General features: G+C 46.2%; 1 protein-coding gene and 1 pseudogene across 8 annotated transcripts in view; both read left to right on the forward strand.

The window, feature by feature from the left end:
• The window catches only part of DIXDC1 (DIX domain containing 1), a 74,742-nt gene that overhangs the window by 30,844 nt on the left and 24,581 nt on the right, over positions 1-19,317 (forward strand). For 6 of the 7 annotated variants that reach the window (XM_082476870.1, XM_082476869.1, XM_082476871.1 and 3 more), the window contains 6 exons: positions 5,565-5,690; positions 7,621-7,852; positions 8,744-8,851; positions 14,306-14,418; positions 15,819-15,967; positions 18,643-18,732. In XM_082476870.1, coding sequence (XP_082332996.1) covers positions 5,565-5,690; positions 7,621-7,852; positions 8,744-8,851; positions 14,306-14,418; positions 15,819-15,967; positions 18,643-18,732 — 818 coding nt within the window. Of the gene's footprint in view, positions 1-5,564; positions 5,691-7,620; positions 7,853-8,743; positions 8,852-10,721; positions 11,624-14,305; positions 14,419-15,818; positions 15,968-18,642; positions 18,733-19,317 lie in introns of those variants that run through there. The other variant, XM_082476874.1, reaches the window with a different exon arrangement.
• LOC309667892 (Krueppel-like factor 17 pseudogene) lies at positions 226-4,629 on the forward strand (annotated as a pseudogene). Its single transcript has one exon. The product of its transcript is annotated as a Krueppel-like factor 17 pseudogene (transcript).

A 19,317-nucleotide genomic window follows, 5' to 3' on the forward strand; every position in this document is an offset into this window, starting at 1 on the left:
ATCGCGGTGTGTGGGCCTCTCACTGTGGTGGCCTCTCTTGTTGCGGAGCACAGGCTCCAGACACGCAGGCTCAGTAGTTGTGGCTCACGGGCCCAGCTGCTCCGCGGCATGTGTGATCCTCCCAGACCAGGGCTCGAACCCGTGTCCCCTGCATTGGCAGGCAGACTCTCAACCACTGCGCCACCAGGGAAGCCTCAAAATTTTTTTAAAAAGTAAATGAATAAAATAAATGGAAATGGAAGTAAAGAAGACTTAAGCTACTCGCCCAAGTTTCCTTTATTGATTTATTGTCAATAAACACTGTGTTCCAGGTGCCGTGTTAAGCTTTGGGAATATGATGATGAGCACAGTCTAGGCTCTCAAGAGTCTCCCAATCTAGTTGGAAAGACTGGAAAGTGAAGTCACTTCCATTAATGTACTTAGCATTCTGATGGGGCAAGTACAGATAGGAGCACATGGGGGGACACCCAACCCAGTCTTAGGGGTTGAGGGATGGCTTGCCAGAAGATTTGATGTCTAGACTGAGGCTGGAAAAGGAAGCGGTGGCCAGGCAAAAAGAAGGTGTGTTAGCAGCAAAAGGACCCCTCTACGGTATTCACTACCATGATGCTTCCCAAGAGACCTTGTTTTCTTGAAGCCCCGGAGTTGTTGCCGGTCATTCTTATTAGATGGTATCATAACCTTATTTCCATAGCATTTGTCTGTAGCTCTGCTATTATTTCTCTCACCAAAAGGTAATTATTTACTATCTATTTCTCCTGCATAGACTGAGCTCTTTAAGAGCGGTACAGTATAATTTTTTTTTCTGTTTCTACAACGCCTAACCAAGTGCCAGACACACAGTAGGTACTCAAACATTCATTGTCATGTAAGTCAGCTTACCTTGCTTAGAGTCTTTGAGGGATGTGGGGTTTGCAAGTGGTATGTAAGAAGTCAGGTTTGCAACAGGCAGCCTGCCCATGAATACCTCATTCAGACAGCTCATGGATTCATTAAAGTATTCACTTATAGTGATAGTAACCATGGTAATAGTAATAGCAGCTGCTATTTATTGAACACTATCTCATTTAATTTCATTTGATCATCAACCTTTGAGAAACATAATAGCCCCATTTTCAGGAAACAAACTTAAAAGAGAATTTATAAAAATAAGTAAATTCATTGAGTACTTTTTATATATATATATGTATATGTATATATCAAGCATCGTGCTAAGCATGCTACTTTGATGGATTTATGATATGGATATGATGTAAGTACGATTTCACCTATTTTATAGGATTTAGAAAGGTTAAGCAACTTTACAACGTCACATAACTGTAAGTGGCAAAGCAGAGATACAAACCTAGATCTGCTTTAATTCCAAAGCTCATTTTAAATATTTAATTTTTCATTCATTTGAATAGATTATACTGGAAATATAATAAGTTAGAAAATCCAGACAACACAAGAGGATATAAAGTCGAAAGCCATTTTTCCACCTCTGTCCCCCTGCCAGCTACCTGCTCTTTCTAGAGGCAACCAGTGTTAGCAGTTTCTTGCTTTTATTTCCCAGAGGTATTCTATGCATATAACAAGCGATATGAATGTGTATTCTTGTTTTCCCCAAACCCAGGTTCTTAAATGCTGCGTTCTGTTGTGACTTGGCTATATAGAAAAATTCACAGAATTCACTGCCTTATTTCCCATTCTTTCTTTAGCCAGCCCTCACTGGGCTTTTGATACCACTACTCCCCTGAAACTGCTCTCCTCAAGGCCACAACCTCTGCCTTGTCAAATCCAGCGGCCAGGCCTCAGTCCTCGCTGTATTCAACTTAGCAGAACCTGACACAGTGGATCACTCCCTCCTCCTCCAAACACCTTCTCCCCTTGGTCTCCAGGACCCTGTGGTTTCGAGTTTTCCTCCTTCCTCACTGGCCTCTCCTGTTTGCTTTGCTGGCTTTCTCCTCCTTCCTGACCTCTAAATGTTGAAGTTCTCCTTAGAGGCTTAGACCTTAGTCCTTGTATATTCTCTGTCCCTAAGTGAGCTCTTCCCAAATTTGTATCTTTAGCCCTAAGCTTTTCATTGAGTTCTAGACATGAATATCAACTTCCTGTTCAACATCTCTGCTTGGATGTCTAAAATGCAGCCCTCGGGAATTCCCTGGCGGTCCAGCGGTTAGGACTCGGCACTTTCACTGATGAGGGCCTGGGTTCAATCTCTGGTTGGGCCAAAAAAAAAAAAAAAGATGCAGCTCTCACTTCATGTGTCATAATCAGAACTTTTCCTTCTCCCCACTGATCCCTCTATCCTCCGAGATTCTTCATCTGACACATCACAGTACCATTCACCCAGCTGTTAAAGCAGAACACTTAGAAGTTGTCTTTTATTATTCTCTTTTCCTCATATATCATATCCAGTCCTTCACATGTGCTGTGTGCTTTATATTAAAAATGTACCCAGGAGCTTTGCTCCGGTGTGGGTCTGGACCCTTGCGTAGTCTCGATGTGCAACCGATCCCGGGTTAAGATGGAGCAGGGAGCCAAGGGCCTGAGCCGGTGGCATGCGGCTTCACACCAGTTCACAGAGGAGACTGAGAAGTCAGTGTCCATCTTGGACGTGTCTTCATCTCCTGGAAGCAGTGCAGTGCACACCTCTTGGAACCATGGCCCATCAGGTATTCAACACGTCCCTCAGTGCACAGAGCTGGAGAGGATCCCCTTGGTCTCTGCTGAGGCACCCAGGCAGAATGCCAGTGAAATGGGGCCACAGTTCAGTATGTTGCTGCCTGACCACGGTGTGAGCCCCCAAGTGACTTTCACTCCTTCCCAGATGATTTACTCAGGGAATGTCTCCTTCCCAGCCAGGAATGATGATTTTCCAGGGGCCCCAAGCAATGCCCTTAGGAGAGCCCAGTATTCCAGGGGTGGCCACGACCTTTGGTGGGAATCTAAGGATGCCCCCCAATGGGCCGCCAGTCTCACCTGCCAGTGGAATCCCAATGATGTCCCACATCAGAATGCGAACAATGCCTTATTCTGGCCTCCCAACAGTAACTTCTAACAGAGACCCTTTAACACCTAAAACATTATTGTATCCAACCGTGCCTTCCACTGAGGCCCAGGCAATGCTCCCCTCTTTGGCTCAGATGTTGCAGTCTAGAAACCCCACAACGTTGGGATGCCCCCAGCTGGATCCCATTATTGCTGGCTTTGGAATCCCAGGGCTCTTTTGTGAGCCAGCCAGTCTCCCAGGAAGACCCCTTCCTACCTAAGTAGTCTTTACCTGCTCCACGGAGAGCAGAGCAGTATTCCGGGGCCCAGGAAAGGGCTCCCAGGAGGAGATCCCCAGCTTCAAGGCCTTACCGCTGCAACTGTGAGAACTGTGAAAAAGCTTATACTAAGGGCTCCCACCTCATGAGTCACCAGCGCAAACACACAGGTGAAAGGCCGTGTAAATGCATGTGGGAAGCCTGTACTTGGTCCTTCTTCCGATCTGATGAACTTGGAAGACATACTCAGATACACACCAAATACCGACCACATAAATGTGACCAGTGCAGCCAACAGTTCATGAGATCTGACCATCTCAGGCACCACCAAAGGACTCATATGCGGGTGCCAACATCCCCAGACCCACCGGCTGACAATGGACATATGGCTGGTCCTCCTCCTGCTGCTGGTCTTTAGGTCAATCTGCTCTTCCCCTCATTTTGACCTTTCCGCCCAGATCCTGCCTGCCTCTGACCAGCTAGTCTCTTTGGTAGGTGTAGGCTTTGATGAAGACAGAAAGATTATGAGGCAGTGTTGAAGCCCATGTGAGCTCTGGATCTAGTCAGAGCTCAAAAACTGTTTTGGATGTCCTCACATCTCTGGGGCCACCTACTTTTGTGCCAAGTTCAGCCACATGGGAAGATGGAGCAAAGTAGAGATTGGGAGCTTTATAAAAAGCTCTTTATCTTACGTCATTCCCAGCTTGAAACCCTTTAGCGACTCTCCTTTGCCTGCTGCATAAAATCCAACTTCCTTATCTTGGTCTTTGACAGTTTCCAGAGCCAAGACTATGTTCAAATTCTGAATTTACCACTTACTAGCTATGTGACCTTGGGAAAGGTCTTTGATCATTATGCCAGGTTCCCTCTTCTGGTAAAAGAAAAACAGTGTTAGACTGTCGTGAACACATCTTATGTACAAAACCATATTCTCTCTGGCACTCACCAGCCGCATACCCAGAGTTTGTCTCCTCCCATCATTTCCAGACTTGGATGGAATGACCCCACAGGACATGGGATCTGGTATCTCAAGTAGCCACTAGCAACCCAGGAATGTGGAAGAGTTAGTGCTCCTGGGGTAACATTTGACTAATGGGAGATGGGAGAAATCCAGGTGATAAATTCCCTCTTCTTCCCTCCCTTCCCTGAACTGGTGCAAGATACCATTTCTCCCACTGGGGAGACCTCCCAAGTAGCCAGTGGACACAGCTTTTGTGCTTCTTCGAGGCTTGTCATGAAGCAGACTCATCCTGCTATCACGCGGCATTACCTCCTGTTCTTCCTTGTGTTGAGTCCCTTTTCTTACTCTCAATGCCCTGTAATCACCCATATAAACATTGGTACTTTAAAAAAATAATTAATAAATTAATTAAAAATTTTTAAAAAATGTACCCAGTATCTGACTTCTCACCTCCCAGCTTCTTCCCAAACCATCATTATCTCTTGCTTGATTGTTTTCACTTCCTTTCTAACTAATCTCCCTATTTCCTCTTCACATAATCTATGTCCACACAGAGTCAACTTTTAAAAACATAAGTCAGATCATGCAACTCCCTTACCTCAAACCCTCCTTTGGCTGTCCATTACACATAGAATAAAATTCAAGGTCTTTGCTCTTTTCCTCTGGTCCCTAAAGCTCCACATGACCTGGCCTTGCTTACTTCTCCACCTTACCCTAGGACTCGACTCTTCACTCTCTCCACTCCAGCCCTATGGTCTTGTTGCTGTTCCTCAGATAAGCTGAGCTCATTCCCACCTTGGGGTTGGGATCTGTGGATTCTCAGCCTGGAATGCTTCCTCCGCAAATCTTAACCTCTCTTACTTAATTCAAGCCGCTGCCCAAATGTGTTATCAGAGAGACCGTGATCACTCTTCTTTGTCTTTCCTCATAGTACTTATCACTACCCGAAATTATATGGAAGATTTATTTGTTATCTTGGTCATCTGTCATCCCTACAGATACAAACTCTATGATGGAAGGAAAGACGAAGTCTTGGTCATTGCTGTTTCTCTGGTGCTTAGAACAGGGCCTGGCACACAGTGGGTGCTCGATGAATATTTGTTGAATGAAAAAATGTACGCACAGCGACTTCACAGGCCGCTGGGAATAAATTTGAAAATTTGAAGGCCCTGCAAAAGGCTTTCATTTTCCTATTCCCCATCCAAATTACAAACACCAAGCCCTAACTCACTTGCATATTTATAGATAATCTTAGTGTTTACATCAAATATTCTCTTTCTCTGTGTCTGGCTACTATGAAACTGTGGTAGTACTGCTCCCCGTAACTTCATATATTTTCTTTATTCTCACAGCAGGAGAAAAGCTGAGTGGTGTACAGCTGAGTCCCAGTAACCAGCAGGAGATGAAGAATAATGTGGAGAAAGTGTTACAGTTTGTAGCCTCCAAGAAGATTCGTATGCACCAGACTTCAGCTAAAGGTCAGTGCTTCATCCTTTCCATGGTGGGTGGGTACACTCATCTTTACCTGGTGATTGTCACCCTCAGAAGAACTATCTGTCGTGTAGCTGAGGGTTCCGAGTAGACTTGAGTAGGATTAGGCCCACGACCTGGTATCATTTTTCCATAAAGAAAATTATCCTCTTGGGACAGAGTGATTATCAAAATCCAAGTGCTTTGGAAACCTGGGTGAAGATAGAAGTTCTCTATTCATTTTAACTGAGTAAAGTTTTGCTTGAGTGTGTGTAGGAAGATTAACAGAAGAGAAATGATAAAATTGTGGTATTAATTTTAGAATGTCTTGTTTAAGTTATCAAAAATGAAGATAGATTATGTTTTTTGAGTTTTTTGAGCCACATGGCCAGAAGAGGACGCCTCTCAATCCAGTCTGAGCCCAGGCTGCAGGGAAGAAATGGTGTAGGTGTCCTCAGAAGGCACAAGCTCCCAGGTCCTCTCACTGTTTCTGTAGAACCGATTATAATCTGCTTCTGTTTCAGCTTCAGTTTCTGGGCCTGATTGCCTGTGGCTCTGATGAGAATGGGGGCAGGAGGGAGCCCTCCTTTCGTGTGTTATTAGTGTTCTCTGTGTTGGGCTCATTCAGGCGGGGCAGATACTGACCATTGAGAGTGCCTGTAGAAGGTATCAATCAATCCTTTTGGAAGCCTTGCATATTTAAAAGGCTATGAAACTGAAAAATAGAATTTTACCTACTTCCTTATGTTAACCAGACCTATTATATTTTTTTCTGCCTGCATTTCTCTTTTTTTCTAGGACAAAATTTAGAATGCCATCATATCTCTAATCTGGTCCCCATGAGGAGTGGGCTTGGGGATCTGGCCCATTAAAGTCGGCTATTTTGAGGGAACACTGCCGTTCAGGACATTATTGTCTTTTACCTGGAGAAGTGCAGCAGCTTCCTAATTAGTCCCACTGCATCCATTTCTGTCCCCCTCCCCTCTGCTCTCCACACCGCAGCCAGAATGATCTTTCTAAGAGTATATATGCTCATGCCATTCCTCTGCATCTGAGGGCCCTTAGGAGAGAATCCAGAGTCCTCCCCCTGGCTTACCATGCCCTTTCTGACCTGACCTCCAGTTCATCCTTCTCCATCTTTCACCCTCTCCCCCTGAACTCTGAGCTCTGGCTAGGCTGAACTGCTTTCTGTTCCTCTTCCACAACGTGTGCCGTAGAAATATAATGTGAGTCTCATACATGACTTGAATGTGTCTAATAGCCACGGTTAAAAAAAAAAAAGAAAACGAAATGGTTGAAAATAATTTTAATAATATATTTTACTTAACCCAACATATCCAAAGTATTATCAGCTCAACATATAATCAGTGTAAAAAACTATTAATGAGACATTTTACATTCTATTTTTTGTACTAAGTCTCATGAGATTTTTCGTTCTATTTTTGTGTGTGTGCTAGGTTAGTACTAGCACATTTCAGTTCAGACTACAGCTACCTTTTAAGTGCTCAACAGCCACATGTGGCTAGTGGCTCCCATACTGGATGGCGCAGTTCGGGGGTGTCGTGCTGTCTCACCCCTAGACCTTCATGCCTGCTGTTACGTTTTCTTGGAATACTCTTTTCCTTCCCTTCCCTCATCTGATAAACCATTAATGGTCAGTCACGTCTCAGTTTAGAACTCACTTGCTCTGGGAATCCTTCCCTGAGCCCTCTAGACTAGACAAGATGCTTCTACGCTAAGCTCCCAAAGAATCCTGTACTTCTCCTCTCATACGTTATTGTACTTTATTGTAATTGCTTTCGAGTACTCTGTCTCCCTGTTGAACACAGAGAGCTTGATTGCCTTGCTTACCTGCTCACTAGCAAATACGTAGTCACTGAATGAGTCCTCAGCTGTCTGCCTCTCTCTTAGGACCTCTCGGTCTGTTCCGATCCTCAGATATCGTGGAAGGCAACCTGAAGTCTATCATGAGGCTGGTCCTGGCCTTGGCAGCTCATTTCAAACCGGGCTCCAGCAGGACAGTGAGCCAAGGGCAGGACGCCAGAGCCCCTCTGCAGAGTCACCAGCCACACTGTGCCACTGCTGTGGCCCAGGGAGCAGCTGCCGCCCTAGCCGATGTGTGTCACGACATGTCACGGTCAGGGCGGGATGTCTTTCGATACAGACAGAGGTAAGGATGGAAATCTGGGGATGGGAACTCAGCCCACTCTGATATTTCTTCCCTTAAATGATATAGTGCAGTAAATGGAAATATCACCTAAACAGCCCACATTGCAGAAAAGAACATGGCGTGGAGGTTGGAGAGGGCGCTCCAAAAGAGAAAAAAGGCCGTTTCTTTTAGAGATGTTTATTTTGCCTTTAGTAGAAAGTAAAGGAATCATATATGTAATTGTTTGCTTTGGTGCGCAGAGTTTTATTTTATTCTTTAAAATATTCATTTATTTATTTATTTGGCTGCATCTGGTCTTAGTTGCGGCATGCGGGATCTTTTAGTTGCGGCGCACGGACTCTTGGTTGCAGCCCCGCAGGCTTCTCTCTAGTTGTGGCGTGCAGGCTCTAGAGTGCATGGACTTAGTTGCCTCGCGTCATGTGTGATCTTAGTTCCCTGACCAGGGATGGAACCCGTGTCCCCTGCATTGGAAGGTGGATTCTTAACCACTGGACCACCAGGGAAGTCCCCAGAGTTTTAAATATGTGCCTTTGGCACAGTGTGTTTTCTGCACTGGGAGATATATGTGGGAGCAACATCCCGATTCATCCCTGAGTCTCCCCCTGGAGTGTATCCTAAAGGGCGGGCTGTCCTAGAGAGTCATGGCAGGAAACGCTTTGTGGGTTGTGCGTCTGCTGAGAGGGAACACGACTCTGAGGTGTTGCAGAGATTGGTGAAACTACTGGTTTTTTGTATCTGCCTTTCTTACTAGGTTTCAAGTGTCCTTAAGGCAGGGGCTTTGCCTTATTCATCTTTTTTCCCATAGTGCTCCCAAAGTGGTGTCTATCAGTACTTGTTGGGTTGACCTGAAGGACTGACACCGTCTCCTTTGCTGGTGCCCTCTGCCTTTAGGAACAGCAGCGTGGATGAGGAGATTGAGAACCCGTGCTGGAGCGTGCGAGCCCTGGTGCAGCAGTATGAAGGGCAGCAAAGGTCCCCCTCCGAGTCCAGCTGCTCCAGGTAACTGTGGCCTCAGATTCTTCACCACTACAGTCCTCCCTACGAGCTGAATTGTGGGGATGCTTAGAGTTGTCAGCTTCAGGTAGTAATGCAACAGGCAATAAGGCACTGAAGCCCTTCTTCTTTCCCTCAGTCTATGTTTGGCGTTAAAGGGGTAGCCTTCAGCACTGTCTGTGGTTTTGTGCTGACAGGAGGGGTAGGCTGGGATGCTTGTGAATTTCCTACATACCAGTGCCACTGCTTCGCTGTGTCCACGTGGGGGCGTGACTGGGACCTGCTAGGGCCCAGCCCGATGGTTCTGATATTTGCATATCAGCTGCCAGTGTTTATGAGAGCCAGTTCCATTGCACTGTCTTTGTGCCTGAGTCTGACTCTTAAGTTATGGCCTGAGAAGGCTGTATAAAGTTCATAACAAGAGAAAATGAGCAGAGTTGTCTTAGAGCCTTTAGAATGTTCCCAGCTTTCATTTACAGGGCTGGGAATTGTGGCTGATTAGTACACATTTGAGTGGGCTAACAATGTGTGTGACTCTAGCTGAAAAATGTTGTCTATATCCCTTAGAGCCAAATGCAGAGACCAGAACAGGACACAGTGCTCTAATAAAAGCCTGATCAATGCCAAGTATAGTGGCAGAAAAAGATTACTTTCCTGGCTCATGTAAATCATGCTCCTATAAGCACATCCCCAGATCATGTTAGCTTACTTACTAACTTCATTTCATTGCTGAATCATATTTAATTTATGTTCTTATAACCTTTTCTCTCTTACCTCAACCCAGGGTTAGTCTGTTCTAGTTCAGCCTAATTGTTCTTTGTCTAATATGTATGTATTTTACGTGTCTTTGTTTTCTTCCTCCTATTTCTTATCCTAATAAAATTCCATCTCAGTTTGATGGACCATTTTCTAATTTGCTGAGGTCACATGGAATTCTTTCCATCATTTTAATATACTGGTAACCTTGCTCGACTTTAATTTTCACATTTAATAGTTGTGGTTTTTTATTTTTAAAATTCACATGACATTAAATTAACCATTAATCATCTTAAAGTGTACAATTCAGTGGTATGTAGTACCTTCATTAATATTGTGCAACCGTCACTTCTATCCAGTCCAAAGAGATTTTCATCACCCCAAAAGGAAACCTTGTACCCATTAAGCAACAGATGTGCTTTTATTGAGGATCTAAACCATTTCTTCCTTGCTTGCTGCTTGGACTATCACTTGGTGCAGAATCAAAGGAGATTTCATTGTACAATGAGATCTGTTGCTTCCTGCATGGCTTCAGGCCTTTTACTTTTCTGTGCCTGATAGTGCTTGCCAGAGTTAGAGAGAGAAAAAAAGAGTCTGGATTTTTTCCTGAGAGCACCTGCTTTCCTGCTGTCTGGCAGAACTAAGACTGGGAGCAGGGGTATGAGACCGTGTGAATTAGGGGCCATTGGAAATCAGGCTTCAGTGGGCCGACAGTGACAGTTTTCTAGGCGAGGGGTCAGAGACTAGTTTGCTTTCCTCTTTCTCTCCTTCCTGATTTGGTCGTTTTCTTCTAAGCCAAGCTCTCACCTCTTTGGGATGCTCAGTCAGCACGCTGGGACCCAGAAGCCTCTGGCACATTCTGCCCCACTCCCCCCCCCCACCTCCGCCAGCCCCCACTCAGGGGGAGTCCACCTAATGTCTAAGTGATCCATGAAGGCCAGGAGATCCCTGGTATGTGATTCAGAACGGGGAGTGGTTCAGAAGATAGGAAAGATAGGCCCTTATATCCAATCCCCTCCCCCTGCTCCTTGAGAGACATCCTGGCAAAGCCCTGCCCGACTGCCCGCCTGTTGCTTCGTAGACCTGTAGACCTCGGGCCAGCCTCTCACCATATCCAAGCAAAACGATCCTTAGTTGGGAAAAAAGAACACATGAAACGCCCGAGGGGACGGTGCGGGGAGACAGGCGTTCGGCGGGTTTCCGGGGGAGCCCCCTCCCACGAGGAGCCGGGTTAGACCCACCCCGACCTCCGTGCCCACGAAGGCAGGGTTCAGAGCGGAGAAGGCACCGCTATCAGTTCTGGGCTTCTCCAGACCGGGACCACAGACCCCTCCCTCTGCCGACCGGCGGCCTCTCCGGTGCCTCGCCAGGGGCTCCCGCTGGGCCCCGCAGCCCCGCCCCGCTCTGCCGGGAGCTCAGTCGGCCGGCCGAGCGCCAGCCTGGGTCCGAGCCCGGCGCTGCCTGGCCGCAAGTGACAGCCTGGGAAGCGGGGGAGGGCGTCGGGAGGGTGGGACCGGGGAGGCGGTGCGGAGCTGGGATCGCCGCCCGCCGCCCGCCGCCCGCCCGGGACTCGACCGCGCAGCCGGATCTGCGGGCAGCCTTTCTCCGGTGGGTCGGAGATGGGTTGAAATGCCTGCGCCCGGGGGCACGCCCGGAGCCGCGCGGCCGCGGAGACCACGATGCCGCTGCCGGGGACCCGCAGCCTGCGAGGGGAGGCGGCTTCCGCCGAGGCCGGGCCGCTGCAGTGTCTGAGCTGCCGGGACAGCGCGCCTCAGAGCCGGGAGCATCCCAGTCCCTGGGGCCGCGACGCCTGCTCCTCTGTCCTCCCTCCTCCCTCTCGGGACCGGGGCGAGCGGCTCTGGTAGTCGGCCTGACCGTGGAGTCGTTCTTCGGGCCCCAGCGCGGGGAGACATGCCCGAATTGGGGAGCGCTGTGACTTTCAGCCTCCCACTTCACCCCGGGAAGCCGACTTGCTGAAGCCGGAGCCACGAGGGGGACCATGGGAGGGACGCAAGTCAAATGGTGAGGTGAAGCCACTTTGGCTTTGGAGGTGGGAGGCGTGGGTGGCAGCAGGGCCAGGACTGGAGGATGCTGTTGGCCAGAGACAGGCGGGGATCGGTGGGGGCGCTCTACTGGGGAGAACAGGCTGCTGGCCTGGGATTGTCACTGTAAAATACAGTGGGTTTAGGAAGCTGCAACCAGCATAGGGGAAGGAGTGGCCCTTGACCCTGTCTGGTCTCTACTGAAGGAGGCACTTCAGGACGGAACAGAACTCATATTGCCTAGTACCCGTTTTTTTAAAAAAATTGATTTGACTCTAATTTGAAGGTAGCTCTTCTGGGAGATTGTTTGTCTGATAAGATTGGAGAGATGTTAGACCTGTGGGAATTAATAATGTATCAGTCAGACCCAGTTTGTAATCACTTGTTCCCTGACTGGACAGGATTATGATGGCAAGTAGGAAATTACTTGTTTTATAAAATAGTGTTTTAAAGCTAATCAGGGAGAGCCTAAATCATATAATTAATTAGCATGAAAATACTTTTGTCTGACTTGAGGCGGAGGATTTAGTGTACCATCCTCATCCGTGAGGTTCTTCTTGGGGAGGCGGCAAGATGCCTGCTCTGACATGTGCCTCAGGATTTTTCTTCCTCAGATCCTTTACCTTTTGACTTGGCCAGTTAGTTTCATGGTTCTACCTCTCTGTGGCCTCACACACTGGCAGCCCCAATTCAAGAAAGAGAAATGTTGTTTTCCTTTGGCTGCTCTGCCACTCCCCCAGTGGGGCTGGATATGCAGATATCCGCCTCTTTCTGCCCTTATATGGGAGACAGCTCACTTGGGAGGGAGCCGGTGGAGCTGAGCATGCGTCTCTGCTTTTAGGAAAGCATTTTTCCGCCTGCATCCTAGGTTCACACCACCCCTCCCACCCCCCAACCCCCTTCGTCTCACACATACCCACACTTAGTGGTCCAGCTAAATGCAGGCAAGGGAACATGTCAGCCATAACACCTTGTCAGCTGAGAAAGTGTTGTCTTATCATTTCTCAAAGAGGAACAGCTGGTGCAGACCTCTTTCTGCACTTGGATCCCCATTTCTATAAGAAGGCGGATGCTGAGGCCTGAACAGTCATAAATCTGTTCTTATGAATGACATAGTACCCTTAGACTAATGCTTTTCCAGCAGCTAATGCATGTTGGCCTGGAAGTCAGATTGCCTAAGTGGTGAAAGATGGATAAGAGAGTTCTATAAAGCAATTACCTTTTCTAAATACCACTTCTTGCCTCTCTCCACCCATCTTGGCTGTTTGGGTTGTAGATCTATAGATATGGTTAACCAACTTTTTTTTAATTTGAAGAAGCAAAAAACTAAAATTTTTTTCTGTGGTTCTAATAAGGATGAGGGTGTGTTCCTGGTTGAGGTCATTCCCACCAAAGCCCAAAACTCTGGACAATGAGGAGGTTGAGACACTAGTCCTCTGGCTGCTTCAGAGATTTTTGAAATCTCTTGCTAACTCCAGTGTGCTTGGCTCTTGTTTTTAGTGGTTTCTAGGCAGATGAAATGTTAACTCCTGATCGTGGCTGGGAGGATTAGCCTGGGAGACTTCAGGGGCACATTAAGTGGGTCAATGAATCCAAGACACTTTCACTGTTGTCTGGGTGATGGATTTGGAAAGAATTCCTGAGAGGGGGCTGGGTGTGCAGACCCCACAACCCCTGAGACTGTTTCAGTGCTGATGTTCTCAAGGTGTGGTGCAAAGAAAGATGGCTCTTCAGATGGAAGCATCAGCCACATTCCCATCGTGTCCTGTAGACTTGCTTCTGGAGATTTAAAATTCTGCTTCCCTAAAAATGCAAACAGTTCCTTCCAAGGCTAGTAGTTATACTAGAATTTAAGAATTGTTGCAAGGTTTCTGATGACAGTTTGAAAACAGTGTGGCAGAGATATGAATAACTCCTTGATGGCAGTAAATCAAGTAAACCTTTACCATCCCCTAGCAGGTCTTTTCCCCTTTTGACATATTATCCTTTTCTGTATCATGTCCTAGCTTTGTTGATATGTCACTGCTCCTTTACCCAGCCTGGCACTGTCCACGCTCCAGCAGTTTCTCCCCTCTGAGGCACCCTCCACACCGTCCCCTACTTTGGGATCAGCCCAGAGCTGATCTGCCATTATTACTCTGCTGTTATTGCATGTGTCAGTGAAAGATCAGCATATTGGAAATAGATTTTCCTTCCAGCTCCCAAAGCTGCTGAAACACATACTACATCAGCCCCTGAACTTGGGCCCAGGGATGATGGTGGAGGAGGTGGTGGTTAAGTAAAAAACAAAAACAAAAAGCCAAACCAAACAAGACTTAGAGTTCTTTAAAATGCTAGATTATCCATCCTTCTGGTAAATCTCTTCTCAGTGAGTTAGGCTTAAAAGCAGCCTTAGACCTGGTAAAATAAAAAAAAAAAAAAAGCAGCCTTGTTGTGGAAAAGACTTCCTGGGACTGGGTCATTCATTCATTCAATATTCATTTCATTCATTTAACCATCTCATCGTTCATTCAACAAACATTTGTTCTTGCTGTGGGCCAGGCACCGTGTCAGGCAGTAGGAGTTAGATGAATAAGAATACGTTTCTGGGATAAATTAGGAAAGCTGGCTTCTAAACAACGGTTCGCAATAATTGTTTCTCTTTCTTTTCTTTCCGTCACAGCCTGACTTCCCCCAGTCCTAGCCACAGTGCAAAGAGTGACTCCATTATAACCCAGTCAGAGGAGAAGGCAGATTTCGTGGTTATTCCCTCTGAAGGAATAGAGAACAAAACAGGTACTATTTCTCAGCCTGCCTGCGTTGGCTCAAGGAACAGCTTCAAGAGTGTGGGAGTCCTGACTGTCTCCTTGGCCTTCTCCCTCCATATTCTGTGCATGCAGGGTCCACTCTAGAGAGCTCTAATGCTTTGTAGGCAGTGAATGTTGTATCCTCTCATAGATTGTCACTTCTGATGTCCTAGCTGTCAAATATCCTGCAGCAGTGTAGACAGGCTGTTCATTAGCCGGCTGCCTATGAGTTAGGAGATGACTTTGAAACAGGCAGAAGCCTACTCAAGTTAACAGTTTTTATTATTTCTGTGTTATGCAAATAATTTCAGTGCTTCTCTAACTTAAACTGGGGCCAGGAATATATAGTAGCAGGTGAGGCGTCTGTGAGAACATAACAGCACAGAGCAGGTCTGCATCATGTTTGGTATAAAGGCTACAGAAAGGACCACAGAGTTCCCTTTGTGTAGACTTCTTCCTCTGTCTCGGTCAATCTTTTTCTTACATTAAACACAGAGGAGAGCATGGAAGAAGCAAAGCACAAGACTTAGAGTTTTATTTGCTTGTAAGGGACATAATGAAACTGAAGCCCTCTGAAGGAAAACTGGAATTAAATTCTTCCTTATTCCATTTCCCATCTAGCCCTGGCATTAGTACTAAAAAGTCAGTCTTGTTCCTGAGTCAGAAATTCCTGGCACCCTGGGGAGGGAGAGGGAGGCCTTTACAGAGTGCTTGCTCTGAACCAGCTACCACGGGCCCTGCACATAGGTTACCTCATTTAGTCACACAACAACCCAGAGGGATTATACTTATCATATTCATTCTTATGAACGAAATCAGAGCAAAGAGACTGTAAAGATAGGGAAATAAAACCAGAGAGAGAGAGAGAGAGAGATGAAACACTTTGTACAAGTATGGTTTGTTTCCTTTGTGACTCACACAATGTTATATGTGAAAGGGGTTCAGTCATAGCAGAATGGTCAAAGGAATTTGAGTTGAGGTCTTCCCTCTGAAGCTCCAGAGCAACCAACAGGAATTTTGTTTTCATTGCCTCTGACAGCTTCCCCCTTTGTAGCTGGCAGGATCAAGCTCTAGGAATGCCAGTTCTAGAGAATTAAGAGTAAAATCTGTCCCATACCAAGATTCCCAGGGAGTCTTATTGCTTCCTTAAGGTTCGAAAGAGGATGGATCTCCCCAACCGAGTAAGCGTCACTCCGTGAGCCTGGAGTCAGTCAATGGCCAGTTCTTTCTGTCTCACAACCCCACCTGGTGGAGAGTCCAGTCTGTGCAGTGAGATCAGGTTCAGCAGGCAGGTGACCTGGCCCTGTGAACACGCAAGACTGTGACTGCTTTCTGCCTGCAACTCAGTTTCCTTCAACATGAACTGTACTCCCTCCTTTCCTCTTGTAGAGGAGACAGACTCTCCATTATCCCGGGACTGGAGACAAGGCAGCCCCCGGCCCTATCTGGAGGCTTCATGGGAAGAACAGCTGTTGGAACAACAAGAACATTTGGAAAAAGAAATGGAGGAAGCCAAGAAAATGATATCAGGATTACAGGTAGCTCTTTCCCTCGTAGTTTGTCTTTGGTGCACCAATTTTTTTCTTTCTTTTTTTTTTCTTGGCTATGCTGCACGGCTTGTGGGATCTTAGTTCCCCGACCAGGAATTGAACCCCGGCCACGGCAGTGAAAGCGCTGAATCCTAACCACTGGACCACCAGGGAATTCCTGCACCAATTGTTTATTATTTTTAAGTCACTAGGATCAGTTGAAAGTAAACTGACTCAGTTATGTATGAGGTCAGAATTGGGGAGTTTACATAGAGGGAGTAGTGCACGGAGAGCAGAAAATCCCTTACAAGGGGGTATGGGCCTTAAATGGGCCTCAGGGACTCTTGTTGACAGCATAGCTGTTAGGAGTTCTGCAAGCACGGGAGCCATATCCACCATTACCGAACATCTACTCTGGCTCTCTGCTTTGTGGGTGGGTTTCTCCCCTGTCTGCAGCCGCAGACCTGCAATGGCAGCTTTCACCAAAGAATGGCATTGTGAAGAGTCAGGATTTTCTCCTAGGAATTCACCATCAGGAAGGCTGTAAATGCCAGTAATGCTGCAGGTCTCTGCCTGGTCTAGCTAAGGGATTTAGCTCACTCTTAGTGCATTTGTAAGTGGACGCCAAGGCATAATGATCAGGTAGAAGAGCAACAAAGCCCTTCAGTTTTTCCAATACCTTCCGTGCCAGCAAATCTCCCCCAGAGGCCAACTGACCCACTTGACTTAGTTCCTACCCTGAATGACCCCCCTCAATCCTCCGTCTTTGTGTGTCTGTCCCTGTTTGGGGGAGCCCTTATAGTGTTCTGATGACCCTGAAATTGCCTAGGAATATTCCTTTCTGTTTGTGCTGGGAACTGCACTGCTTCTGAATTGTCAAATATTTATGGACACGTAAACAAAGCCCACATTATGTGAGTGGCTCTGGCAGCCCTCAGGCGGTGGAGGGCGTACTCCCAGCCAGCCAGCAACAGGGTGGGGACACAAAGCGTTCCTAAAGAAAAAGGGAGATTCGTGCAGTGGTAAAACAATTTGCATAATGTATGCCTCAGGAACCGAGAGGGGTTGGAGGAACGTTTACTGCCTAAACATTCCCAAGGAGGTTGTGGCTCTTCCCTCATTTGCTCTGTGTTTTTAAATGTCTGCCTTCTGGTTCCCTTCTCTATCCCTCCAATAAGGAATGGTTTAGTTAATGGAATGGTTTTTTTGTGCTGTCCTTTAATAGGAAGGATTAAAGCATGGAGAATTTTGGGATTGTACTCAACCAGGTTTTTCCCAGGATAATTTCATTGTATGAACATAGATATCCATCAATTTGGTTTTCAGTTTGGTTTGCATTTTTCAGTCTGAGAGAAATCCCATAGCGGATTAGACAGAAAAAGAAGAGAATCAACGGGCAGAAAGTCAGCATCCTAATATTCCCTGCAAACAGAGGAGTTTTAATTCACAGCCACAGGATCACAATGAGAATTCAGTTCCATTACAGAATACAATGGGGCTCACAGCATCCACTGGGCTTCTTAACTCTTTCAGTGATGAACAAGTTGCATGCTGAGCCAAGTCCAGGATTTCTGACTTGTTAGTGTGTGTTATTAGAGCCCAGTGAACACTTTGCCCTTATAGTCCGTATTTCTGTAGTGTCGTTCTCCCCAGGTCCCTGCCACAACTCCATGGGATAACCAAATTCATTCACTTGCTAAAATTGTATTATTAATTAGTACTTGGTAGACTTGGTAGTGGGTGGATCTTAAAATGATTTTATATACCAACATTTATGATGTAATTTATGTTATATTTATTGAAACAAGATTTAACCTCTGTATCTCTTCTCTTTGGATTGGATTGAGAAAAAATCGGGATACAAAATGGTGCTAGATTTTTAAATCTTTCACTGAGCCCGTAGGTCTTGTACCTATCTGCAGGAGTAGATCCAAGTTTTGTGGGTCCTAAAGTATACCATTTGGGGGGCCTTCTTTAAGAATTAAGATTACAGATTATGACTACAATGTTAGCTATAGGACGCTGGGAGGGGCAGGACTGGGAAGGCACCCTGAGGTTTGAGCTTCCTTAGCCTCAGGGGTAAATCTTCATCACCCACCACCCCACCGCCAATATTCTAATGAAAACAAAGCCTGGTGTGAGGCCTTGAAATAAATAGGGACACCTTCCGCAAATACGCTTTCCTTCTTGTTCTATCCAGGTTGCCCTAGGGAGCAACAATGAAGAATTATTAAACCAAACAAGAATCAAACAAACCCAAGTCCAAGCTCTAAGTGTATTCCAAATAATTCCTTATAATAAACTTTTCTATGCCAGGACAATTCTACACTGTTTTTAGTTCAGTTTCCAGCTGGTAAAATTCAGCTTGAACAGCTCTGGTTTGAAATGTCACTTCTGAAAGGAAAGTTTATTTTCAGAATTTTTTTCTGGGGCCAAGGAGCCTTGGAGCAGAGGATTCAGGTGTATCCAGAGAGGTGAAAGAGGCCTGGAGCACCTGCCGGACAAAAGCACTCCAGACAGATTCAAGATGAGCAGTTGGAAGTATCTATGGGTCCACAGTTACCAGGGAGATTTCTAGAGGAAGCCCAGTTGTAGTTTCATTTTGGGATGAGTTTACCAAGGCCAACTCTAGACTCCATCATCTAATGGGAGTTAAGTTTCTTTCTGCCTTTGTGGTTGTCCAGGCCTTACTGCTCAATGGATCCTTACCCGAAGATGAACAGGAGAGGCCCTTGGCCCTCTGTGAACCAGGAGTCAATCCCGAGGAACAATTGGTGAGCTCCTTCTTTTGTGACTGGACACTGAATAATCTGGTTTGAGTGTTTGATTTATTTGTAGCATTGGACACTCATCTGTGCCCTCTTAAAATGCTCTCTTCCCTGACTTCAACTATTCTGGTTTTCCTCATATATGTTTGACTACTCTTCCTTTCTCCCACAAATATTTATTGTGTGCTATGTCCCAGACACTGTTTCAAAGAGCCAGAGACACTTGAAGGACAGATCAGACCTCAGACCCTCTCCTCATGGAGTCTACATTCATGTCCCTGTCGACTGATAAAAAATGCACAACCTAAAAGTCAAGGCTTATGTTTTATTCGGTGAGGACTTAAGGACAAAACAGAGAACTTAAGCCCAGGACACAGCATCTCAGATAACTCTGAGAGACTGCTCCGAAAAGGAAGGGGGGAAGCCAGGATATATAGGAGTTTTTGCAACAAAAACAGGTAGTCAGAACATCAAAAGATTACTCTTAATAAAAGAAAACCAGGTATTTCAAGGAATTTAGCGCTTTTCTATGTATGGGAAGATGCAAGAGTCTGGGCTCACTGAAGTCGTTCCTCTGATGTGCACCTCAGC

The sequence above is a fragment of the Balaenoptera physalus genome, assembly GCF_965194825.1.
Source record: "Balaenoptera physalus genome assembly, chromosome: 10".
In the NCBI taxonomy this organism is placed as follows: Eukaryota; Metazoa; Chordata; class Mammalia; order Artiodactyla; family Balaenopteridae; genus Balaenoptera; species Balaenoptera physalus.